Here is a 12,364-nt window from a genome sequence, read left to right on the forward strand (position 1 = left end):
TAAGACACTTATGGTGTATGATTTTCTCCTTTCAGGCCAAGGCGAAGGGAGTGAATATCAGTGACCACTTGAAGTGAGTGCTGGTATTTAAACTGCACTGTCTCATCTAATCATCATGGAAGCACAAGGAATCCAAGATATCTATTCTCATTTTCCAAAGAAACACCTGAAGATTTTAGCAATCAAATCCCAGAGCTTGTAAAAACAGTTTGGAAATAGATGCCAGGTACAGTGCACAGGACTGTCTTTCCTTTCTACCTAGGAAGGGACTCATTCTCCTGGACCCCAGCCTCGGGGAATTGCCAGGGAACAGCCAGCATTTACAGGCCTGGAAGATGGGTTGAGCAATGACTGAAGACTACCACCACCACCCTGACTGTGCATATGAAATCAGGAGGTAGTCCCATTGCTTGCACTCTTACCTTTGTAGTTCATTCTTTGATTCTTCAATGGTTTCAGTCTTCAAACATTCTTTATTGACTGAGAGGTAGATTCTGTGTTAATGAGACAATTAGGTCACAAAGAAAGGAAATCATTGAGCTGATAGGGAAGTCAAGAGGTTCTAGAGGCAAATATTTTCTATTTCCTAAAGTTAAAGTGTTGACCTTCATGGTACCAACACCAGACAATTTCCTTCAGGGTAATTTGCTTCTGGAATCTCTCTAGTTACCTATGCAGTTGGAATTGGGCGTCCACTCAGATGGCTGAAGATCTGAAGTTATAGAAACAGGATCTAAGCCTGTACAACACATAGAACAAACATTAAAGCATCATAAATGTTATAAACTTTTCTTTGATAAATGTGAGATCTCTACATCACAGTTCTCCCAGGAGCTAGATTCAGCTTGGAGAGGACTCCTTTATTCTAGCAAAAGTATTTTATTCACCTAACCTTATAAACTTAGTGTTTGGTTTTTTATATTGATAAAATCTTATTTCACCTATATTGAATATAAAGTATTACAGTGAAAATTTAAGTGCTGAACTTTCTAAAATTTATTTTAAAGCTATTTATACATTTTAGGTTCTCAATATTTCTTGTATAATAGCTTATTTTATAGGGTGGATAGAAGTAGGAGATTATTTTGTTTGAAGAAATATAACTTCAAGTTGCCAGATTGAGTGATGACTTCATTGCTAATTAACCCACTGATGGGTTAGAGATGCTGATTGACCCATTGTTGGTCCTAGAATAAGGACATGCTTATGTTTGTGGGTTTTTGAGACACATCAAAAGATGATATCAACTATGAGTCACTCAAGGGATTTCATATTCACAGAGTCTGGCCTAAGGGTTATATAAAGAGAGACATTTAAAGAAGTCTTACTAGCAAGAAACAGGGTGACTTAGGTTAAGTCGTTCTGGGAGAAGTTTAGAATGGAGTTTCTTCTATTGCTACTGGTCCTACAGGTCACTGCTCTAGGAGCTGCTCCTCTGGCGAGCTCTGGAGAAAACACTGATACATTTGCTGAAGTAAGTATTAAGTGGTATAGTATTTGTCTAGCCTAATTTTTGTCTTTAAGATTTATTGCATTAACCAGCTTTATCTTAAAAAGTACTATTTGAAAACTGGTTTAGGAGGTTATTAGATTTTAGCACTGAATTTTTCTTTGCCAAAGAAATATTACAATATTTCTTTGTAATAAAGAGGTAATGGTTTTAAAGTAGTGTTATAAAATCTATGGGTGAACTTGTCCCTTCTACTAAAAAGCTTAGGCCAAGGAGTTTTAGTTCACAATAATTGGTGTCTTACTTCTGTTATGGTATTTTACACAAACCATTTAATGCTGATTAATAACATGATATTTGAACAATGTCTTGATTAATTTAACCACTTCAGCCTGCCATAATAATTCAAAAATACTCCTTACTTTCATTATCTTAGATAATTCCTCATGAGCAGTTTTTAAAATATAATATTTTAATTCATTTTTCTATATAAGCTCAGATGATTTCCCCATTTTCTAAGACCACTTGAACTTGAATTTATCATAGTTGTCCAATATGGTAAGCTTTGGATTTTTAAGTAAGAAAATGTTATCTGAACTTCAATTAATAATGTACACATCCTGGCAATAAATGTTTTGCTGCTTATTGAATGTCATGATATGTAAGACATTGAAATAAGTTTTAAAATGTAGAAACAAGTTTGAAAAGACAGACATAATGGTGTTTTCGGTGGGGTTTCAAGAATCAATCTTGTTAGTAGTTCAGGACACGTATTTGACAACACAGAAAATGTAATTTTTTTCTCATTATAATTAATTTTCTGACACCTGTTTCAAAAAATCAGTGTGCAGCTGAGTCATATATGCAGAGCTCCAACTGAAACCTTTAGATATATGATAATGTAATAATACTAAATGTATTTTTTCCAGGGTTTCTTGAAAAGCTTTTATAACTTTGAGATGGACGAAATTCCCACTACAAGAATTAAAGACAATACGAACTTCATGGAGAATAAAATTCAGGAGATGCAGCAGTTCTTTGGGCTAAATGTGACTGGGCAACTGGACGCATCTACTCTGGATATGATGCGGAGACCTCGATGCGGAGTGTCCGATGTTCATCATCTCAGGATAGCGTCAGTGATGCCAGTATGGAAGACACACTTTCTCACCTACCGGTAACAGCAGAGCCATGTGTTTTTCTATTTTCCTTATAGGTCTGACTTCTAGAAACCTGAACCACTTAGATACAGCCACAAATCTGGTAGTAGATGAGAAGCTTCCTTCAACTGTTAATACTATCCCCTCTGTTAAAGTTCATTATCTCTAGAAGGGTGGATTGTTCACTCAAAGATTGTTTGATTTTCCTGTCCAGACCAGGGTAGGAAGGCTGCAAATGAAAGGAGAATGAAGTTAAATCTACTATAAATAATACACAGGAGAAAGATTTATAAGGTAGTCAAAATGAATAAATGCAGAAGTCCTGGAACAGGGGCAAAAGGCATAAGCTTCTATGACTATAAATCTTTCATAATGATGATCCATAAATCATAAATGAGAACGAGTCAAGTTAGATTCTGTTTAAAGAGGAAGACATTTAAAGATAAATGTTTCTGTAGCATAAGAAGCTCTTTTTTTAAAATTGGGACAATTGATTTATGAAATAATTCATTCTCCAATGATGGTAGCAGAAATGAAGTATCACAATAACAAAATTAACACATGTTTTTTGTATACTTTTCTCTTTTCTGTTTTGCTGATAAAGAATCAACAATTACACTCCTGACATGAAACGCGAAGAGGTTGACTATGCCATCCAGAAAGCTTTTCAAGTATGGAGCAATGTGACCCCCCTGAAATTCAGAAAGGTTAAAACAGGCCAAGCAGACATTATGATACAATTTGCACATAGAGGTAGAGAACTTGGACTTATTTCATCGTATTATTTGAAAAGAGCTATAGCATATATTGAAGAACTAATTTCCTTTTTCTTTTAAAAAGAACATGGAGACTTTTATCCTTTTGATGGCAAAAGTGGAGTCATAGCTCATGCTTTTGGACCTGGATCTGGTATTGGAGGAGACGCACATTTTGATGAGGCGGAAATCTGGACTAAAACCTACAAAGGTAGGCAAACAAACAAAACCACAAAAGAACAAATTCTAAATTATACTACCATTTTGAAAGGCTGGATTCTGAGAAAGGGTTATAGGATGAGAAAACTTGTTCTGATTATAATTTTATCATTAAATAAACTATAATGCTTTGTCTCAATTTTATGCTCTATAGATTGAGAATGTTGGATAGACTACCCTAAAGATCTGTTCTAAGAATCAGAAGATTAGCTTTTAGTTAGTATAAATTCAGTAACCTTAAGAACTATATATAGTATGTAAAAATGAAAATTGTTAAGTGATCAATTTTGACAGTGTAATCCATAAACTCAAACAGACGCAGATACAAATTCTGTGTATGCTAACAATCTTAAAATAAGGTGTTATCTTCATGATCCATTATATCATATGTCAATAATTTCTTAGATTCATAGTAACACAGAAAGATGATGCTATAAAGAATTTAGATATCCTCATAAGATACACAATGTTATATGGACATGTAGTCTCTTGCAGATCTGGGATAAAAATTTCAGAATGCCCAACTAATCATTTCATAATAACTTGGATGCATTTACAGAGGGGCTGCAACTCACCATTCCTACCAGAGAGTTGAAAGGTGGAGATAATTAGTCTTCCCTGTTTGAAGGAGTCACAATCCATTAGAAAATTCAAGCCATCATATCAAAAACGTTCTTAATCTCTCTATTGGAAATCCTAGGTTATATGACTTACTCATGTGGAAAGTAAATGGAGAGAAAGTCATCAAAAATATGCTTTACTTGTTCTCTGGCTGATGTTGTCTATGTTAGATGGAAATATTTCATAGACCAGAAAGACAATTTTAGTCTGACACATGATCTAAAATTTACAGAATTTTTTAGAGATAAAAGAACTTTTGCATTTTCAAAAGACAAATGATGTAAGATTAAGTTTTGCCTGAGCTGCAAATTCTTTTCTTTTTTTCTTTTTTTTTTTTTTTTTTGTATCTTTCCGAAGCTGGAAATGGGGAGAGATAGACAGACTCCTGCATGCGCCCCACCGGGATCCACCCGGCACGCCCACCAGGGGGCGACGCTCTGCCCACCAGGGGGCGATGCTCTGCCCCTCCAGGGCGTCACTCTGCCACGACCAGAGCCACTCTAGCGCCTGGAGCAGAGGCCAAGGAGCCCTCCCCAGCGCCCGGGCCATCTTTGCTCCAATGGAGCCTTGGCTGCGAGAGGGGAAGAGAGAGACAGGAAGGAGGGGGGGAGGGAAGAAGCAAATGGGCGCTTCTCCTATGTGCCCTGGCCGGGAATCAAACCCGGTCCCCCGCACGCCAGGCCGACGCTCTACCGCTGAGCCAACCTGCCAGGGCCTGAGCTGCAAATTCTTGACTAAACATATTAAATTTGTCTAAATTTTATACAAGGCTATTTGGGACTTATTTCATCTGATGTGAGAGACATGCTAGATAGCTAGAATGTTTTGGAATTCTAAAGGACATTAGAAAAATCATTTTATATGTTTTTTTAAAGGTAGCAGAAATTGAGAACAAGAGTAAGTTAGTGGTTAGCTTATGGAAAAGCTGGGGTAAAAACATGAATTTCCTAGTTTTTATCTTAGTTCAGTATATACTTTTTACCTGTCCATGTTGCCTTATTGTTAATTGACTCAATTCTATATTTTCAGAAAGCTAATTTATAAAAATTCTAACTTAAAAAACCAAGCGCTGGGGGTGCTCAGACACAGAGATGAAAAGGACATAGTCCATGCTGAAGGAGCACACAATCTAGCAACAAGCAGAACACAAACAGAAACCCATTATTTTGAGATAAGGATCAGTGTTGATCTTTTATACAAAATATTATATAAATTGTGAATCAGGTAGATCTAGGTTTAGGCCAAATGATGAAAGGCTTTGTTTACTCTTCGTTGTATTATGCAGAATGGAATAACAGAGTCTATGTTTATTTTCATTATTTGAGAGAAGTAAAAGCATTTTTCAAGTTAGTTGCTGAACCCCTGTGTTACAGGGAATGATCCCAGACACCCCCAAAAGAGAAATGAAGACTTCATGTTTACACTTTGGTTGATTATGTTCACACTTGGGTACTGGAGAGTATTTCAAAGCAAGACTCTGAGGCTAAGTGCATTATGACCCTGGGCAAGTCAGTTCTGAGCTTCAGTTTGTCACAGAAAAAGAAAAACAAAAATAAAAGCATTACACTAGAACACAGATAAAAATGAACAGTAAGAGGTTAAAATCTTCTGGGAATTGAAAAACTTGAGAGAAAGAACACACCCCTCTTTCTTACCTACAAAGGTGCATTCTCTGGGACATACAGGAAAATGAACAGGCGTGGCTGTAATGTGCCAGTGTAACTTTGTTTACTTGTAAGCAGTCTCTGATTTCATCTGGAATCATATGTAGTAAAAAGATAAGCTTTAGAAATTTGGGGTTGAATCTTGGGTCAACACTTAATGTTATCAATTACTTCTGCTGCTACTGTGTCCTTATCTGCAACCAGAGAGTAGGATGGCTTCCGTTCAGTTGTGTAAGGATTAGACATAATGTGGTATATTTCTCAGTGACTCATAGTACCTGGAACTTAATAATATGGCCTTATATTTGGGTTTAGTAAAGAGAAACAAATATACAGAGAGGGGAAAATGATTTGACTTTGGGTGATGGACACACATGCAATCAACAGTTAAAATGTTATAGAGATGTTCACCTGAAGCCTATGTACGCTTGTTGATCAATGTCACCCCATTAAAATTAATTTCTAAATAAGAAAAGAGATCATAATCCAGGTCATCATGATCTGAAGCCAAAACACAAAACCACAAAAATTGCTTGGATTGACTGAATACAATTCCTAAAAGTAAATATGGAAATAGAACCAGACCATGCAAAGGGGAAACTGAGCATCTGTGCCAAGACTGCTCAAGAAGAACTGAATAGCCCTGGCCGGTTGGCTCAGCGGTAGAGCGTCGGCCTAGCGTGCGGAGGACCCGGGTTCGATTCCCGGCCAGGGCACACAGGAGAAGCACCCATTTGCTTCTCCACCCCTCCCCCTCTCCTTCCTCTCTGTCTCTCTCTTCCCCTCCCACAGCCAAGGCTCCATTGGAGCAAAGATGGCCCGGGCGCTGAGGATGGCTCTGTGGCCCCTGCCTCAGGCGCTAGAGTGGCTCTGGTCGCAACATGGCGACGCCCAGGATGGGCAGAGCATCCCCCCTGGTGGGCAGAGCATCGCCCCTGGTGGGCGTGCCGGGTGGATCCCGGTCGGGCGCATGCAGGAGTCTGTCTGACTGTCTCTCCCTGTTTCCAGCTTCAGAAAAAATGAAAAAAAAAAAAAAAGAACTGAATAAAACTTTAAAAAATAAAATAAAAAGACCTTTTTATATCCACTCAAGACTGATCAAGAATAAAAGCAGAATAAGTGGGAAAGATTTAGAGGCATGAGAACTGTTGAACACAGCTATGAGTTATTCTAGATATTTTCACAACAGAATGTATGCCATTTGTGTGATAATGCAGTGGTTCTTAACTGGAGCCAACTGTGCCTTCAAGTGGACATTAGATAATGTGTGGTGACATTTTGGTTTTAAAACCCGAAGAGAGTTTCTGGACCAGAGGGTGGCAAAGCGCATGGGTAGGCAAGGTAGAACAACAAAAAACTGAAGAGAGGTTTGTTACTTATTTAATGGTAAACCAGAGATTTCTAAACATCTATAACAAACAGTTATCTGGCTTATAACGTCAATAGTGCCAAAGTTGGAAAACCTTGTGCAAGGAAGGGAATCATGTAGAGGATTCTTAAACGTTTCCCTTTTCATTTTATCAGACCTAAATTGTGTTACTGTCCTCTAGATGCCTATGTATTTCACTGCTCCTTTCCCTTTCTGGTTGGTTCCCTCTTAGGCATCAATTTGTTCCTCGTTGCTGTTCATGAGTTTGGCCATTCCTTGGGTCTTCACCATTCCACAGATCGAAAGGCCATCATGTTTCCCACTTACAGTTATGTCAACCCCAACACATTTCAGCTCTCTGATGATGATGTACAGAGAATTCAGTCTCTCTATGGTGAGTTGAATTTCTTTACCATTTGCCTTATAAAGATACTCTTATGAAAGAATAATTTTATGATATTTTCATTTGGATAAATCTTTAACATCTATATTTGGTTTTGAAAACCTTGATAACCTGTGCAGTAGGTAGCACAGATGTTATATTTATTTTTAAAGATGAACACAAGACAGTTAGTATGTTAATGCTAGAGCCAGAGGCAGAACCTCAGGCCTCAAATCTGTTCTTTCTATCTAACACCATTGTCTATTTAAAAAGGTGCACAGAGAAATTATCCAAGTGGAATAAGAAAACTAGTATGAACAAATTTTTTTTCCTCCATAATGTTGCAACCACATGGGAAAAAAATCTTCATTGTATGCTTCTTATATATTATAAAAAGTATAAATTGCTTCAAATGTCTTTTTAATAGAATGATTCTTCCTCTATGAAGTAAAATGCAGATTATTTTTCAAATGCTTCTTGAAATATATTTTCAGGACGTCCAAAAAAGGACCAACCCCCAACAGTTCTTAACAATATAGAACCAGCTGCCTGTGATCCCAATTTGAGTTTTGATGCTGTCACTACAGTGGGAAATAAAATCTTTTTCTTTAAAGACAGGTAGGATCATTTTTATAACTGACCAAGTTTAAAGGCTCTGTTCTAAGGTGTTTTTTCTTCTTCTGTTGTAGTTGTTGTAGAATAGTAGAAAATGATAGAAAATTAAGTAGATAAAAATTGTGAGTAGGAAGTTGGATTTGACTCTATAGGCAGTGGAGAAATCTTGAAGATCTTGAAGCAAGGCAGTAGTATGATTATATTTATGTCTTAACTAGAAATCTAGAGTGTAAATAATGGATTTGTAGTAGGAATATGAGTTAGGGAAAGATAAGACAGAAAACAGAGAAGTCAGACTATTTTAATCATAGATAAAATTGTGTCTGGAACCAAAGCTTGATAGAGTACCCATTTAAAGGAATTGATTCTTTTTTTTTTAATTTTTTTACAGGGACAGAGAGAGAGAGTCAGATAGAGGGATAGATAGGGACAGACAGGAATGGAGAGAGATGAGAAGCATCAATTATCAGTTTTTCGTTGCAACACCTTAGTTCATTGATTGCTTTCTCATATGTGCCATGACCGTGAGCCTTCAGCAGACTGAGTAACCCCCTGCTCGAGCCAGTGACCTTGGGTCCATGCTAGTGAGCTTTTTACTCAAGCCAGATGAGCCCACGCTCAAGCTGGCAACCCCAGGGTCTCGAACCTGGGTTCTTCCGCATCCCAGTCTGACACTCTATCCACTGCACCATTGCCTGGTCAGGCAGGAGTTGATTCTTGATTATAGAGAACGATATTCCAAGATAATTTATGGTTCTGTCTTACAACACAGTTTGAAGCAGATAATGGAAGTGTAGGAGAGTATAGAAGATAAATATTGAGTAGGGAGGACAAATATCCTTCATTTTTGAGATTCAAAATCTGAGATGCTTGAGGTTAAGTGGCTTCCTTTAGATTACAAAACTTGTCAATGGATTGTGAGACCAGACTAGAAACTATATCCCTTAATTCTAAGATTCAGAGTATTTCCATGTAACAGTTTACCTGTTAATAACCATAGAATAGAATATGAAGATAATGGGAAAAAAATATTAATTGCTTCATAGGTCCTTACACTTATATTTCATGGCTCTTGAGTCTACAACTATTTTTAAAATGTATTTAATGTTTTACATGTCAGTTCCTTCTGGTGGAAGCTGCCTGAGAGTCCACAGACCACTGTTAGTTCAATTTCTTCTTTATGGCCAACCTTACCATCTGGTATTCAAGCTGCTTATGAAATTGCAGCCAGGAAACAAGTTTTTCTGTTTAAAGGTAATTCCAATGTTCAGTTTTGCTATTGAGTCAACTTCAAAGAAGAGAATAAATTAAGAAAACACTATTGCTTTTTATAAATATAGACCAAAAAAATCACTCAAAATTGTACTTGTACTCTGAACTATAATCTAAAGTAGATTAAATACTTAGATAATACATACAACTTTCAAAAAAAGTTTGTAAAATATAGATTGTAATATTTGCGTGTGTATGGGGGGGGGAATACAGAACCATAGAAGATAGGTCATGTTTAAAAACAAAACAATTTTTAAAAAAACCCAAAAAAAAACCCCAATCTGTAACTATGGGAAAAAGAATGATGTTTGTAGTGAGTCAATAAATATTTTTATTACTCTTTGTATATGATTCCAATGTACCTTTTTTCTTTGTGCTCACAGATGATAACTACTGGTTAGTCAGCAATTTAAATCCACAGCCACGCTACCCCAAGAGCATTCAGTCTTTGGGCTTTCCTGTCTCTGTGAAAAAAATTGATGCAGCTGTTTTTAACCCAAATATTTATAAGACCTACTTTTTTGTAGATCATCAGTATTGGAGGTGAGCTTTAATGATCAGTAGTTTGACTCTTAATATTTGTGAAACAGCTCAAAGGTAGTTTTTGATGCAAACTCCCAAAGATCCTTGACTTTCCTGAGAGAGGGATCAAGAGAATATAAGACTGGAATAGTTATTGTCAAGCTAATTCTTTTCTCTGGACTTTTGAATTCTGACTTATGAGATAACATGACGTGTTTTAAAAGGAACACTTTATATAAAATGTTATGGTGTTAATCATGGTGAAAACACATTGGAAAATAGTGGTAGAGACATATAGGACCTACTCTTTATGGTTAGTTTGGAGGGTGTACAGAATTTCAGATTCCTTTCCATAACCACTTGACCCGAGAAGACAAAATGAGGTAACCATCCTCTCAGTGATAGCTGACTTCACTAGATGACCAGACTCTACAAAGCAGGGCCGGGCACTGGTAGAAATATTGTGGAGTGAGGAAAGTGCTCGACTGGAGGCCAGGAGGCCTTGGGTTAGAGTCCTACAGGGGCTTGGAATAAATGAATGAACTGTTTAGGTCCTTGGTTTTCTCATCAGTGCAGTTTAAACCCTTTTAGTCAGAGCCTCTCAGAAAAGAAATAGGTGATTTTTGTTGTGCATGTCATGAAATGTCAAGTATATGTCATGTAATCTATTTCTGACGGAGCACCTTCTGGTTCTTGTTGTTGTTATTATTATTGCTCAGGTATGATGAGAGAAGACATCTCATGGATGCTGGTTATCCCAAACTGATTACTACAAACTTTCAAGGAGTTGGGCCTAAAGTTGATGCAGTCTACTACTATAACAGTAAGTAGATCAGGAAACTATGAAGAGACCTAAAACCCCTTTTTACAAAATCCCTTTTTACTGAGTCTTTCGTACATTTTTATACCTTTGCATTTTTTACCCTCCTTTCAGCTCCTTGGTCCCTTTGTGGGCTCTGGTGAACTGGGGCTGAGGGTGGGATCAGAGTTCATTTGAGTTTGTGAATGTCTTTAAGCAAAGTCAACCCAAGCAAGATTATTGCTGGGCCAAGATAGCTTGTTTTTTCTTGCCACCTCCACCCATGTCCTTTTTACTTCCTCCATCAAGGTTCTGTGTGCCCTACCTGGGCCCAATCTCCTCTCTCCCACTCTGAGTTCTCTACCTGAAGTGTAACTTTTCAAAAACATTTGCATGTTAATCATCAGTCTTTAAAACTAAACAACCTTCTCAATAAAATTAATAACAATACTTAATGGTGAAATGATTGGCAGAAAGCAGATATCTGGGGGCCAACATATATTTAGTTGAATTATGTCTTGTTTAATATAGATAATCTATAAAAACACATATCTATGTCTTTTTGTAAAGAAAAACAAGTAGAAAATTAAACTACTTAATTTGTTTTTATTTTCAGGACACTACTATTTTTACCAAGGATCCAGTGTCCATGAATATGACATCCTAACCCATCGTGTCACCAAAAGGCAGAAAAGCAATGCTGACTTTGGTTGTTAAGAATGATATAATTACTGATGTTTGTCAATTCACTTTAGTTTAATCAAGATTTATTACATAATGTTATGTGCCCAGTCTATCATTAAATAATGACATGGACCATAAAATGAGTAAAATCTATAAGCCAAAGATAAATGATCATATAGATAAATGATAATACAAAATACATGGGATTTTTTATTTCAAAAACTGTTATTGTCAATTTTTACTTGACTCTGTTATTAAATTTGAAAATAGACACCTTGAAAAGTCAAGAGAATATCTTGATCCTTGACATCCTTGAACTGAGAAATTATAATTATTTCTCTGGCTTAACTAAAATTAAGAAATGATTAGTTTCTTTGACCATTAAATGTTTAAGCAAGGGTATCCTTTTAATTGGAATAAAAATAATATACTTAAAACTTTAAAATGGCAATAATGTAAGATATAAGTAAATCAGGACCTACCCAATGGCTAAGTGAATAGAACATTGACCTGGCATGCTAGAGGTCGCAGGTTCGACCCCCAGTTAAGGCATGTACAATGAATACACAACTAAATGGAACAACTAGGTGGGGCAACAACGTGATGCTTCTCTCTCTCTCTCTCTCTCTCTCTCTCTCTCTCTCTCTCCCCTTCCTTCTTTCTCTCTATCTCTCTCTCTCAAATCAATGGAAAAATTTTAAAAAGGTATAAGTAAATTATATAGTTATGGAGATAATGTAACTTTATTCTATTGACAGTTTTGATTTTTCTAATATTTTATATAAAGTACATATATATTTATATTATTCAAATAAAAACTTTGAAAGAAAACATTTTGTTTTAAGAATTTTT

The 12,364-nt window shown here is 36.5% G+C and overlaps 1 protein-coding gene across 1 annotated transcript; it reads left to right on the plus strand.

Moving 5' to 3' along the window:
• The first annotated feature begins 1,378 nt into the window (after positions 1-1,378).
• On the plus strand, positions 1,379-11,955 carry MMP12 (matrix metallopeptidase 12). The gene is made up of 10 exons (XM_066253665.1): positions 1,379-1,474; positions 2,380-2,627; positions 3,215-3,363; positions 3,451-3,576; positions 7,471-7,632; positions 8,115-8,238; positions 9,356-9,489; positions 9,891-10,050; positions 10,749-10,852; positions 11,445-11,955. Exons 1-10 carry the CDS (start codon positions 1,379-1,381, stop codon positions 11,543-11,545), a joined length of 1,404 nt encoding a protein of 467 aa, XP_066109762.1. The 3' UTR covers positions 11,546-11,955.
• Positions 11,956-12,364: the final 409 nt, after the last annotated feature.

The sequence above is a fragment of the Saccopteryx bilineata genome, chromosome 1 (genome assembly GCF_036850765.1).
Source record: "Saccopteryx bilineata isolate mSacBil1 chromosome 1, mSacBil1_pri_phased_curated, whole genome shotgun sequence".
NCBI lineage: Eukaryota > Metazoa > Chordata > Mammalia > Chiroptera > Emballonuridae > Saccopteryx > Saccopteryx bilineata.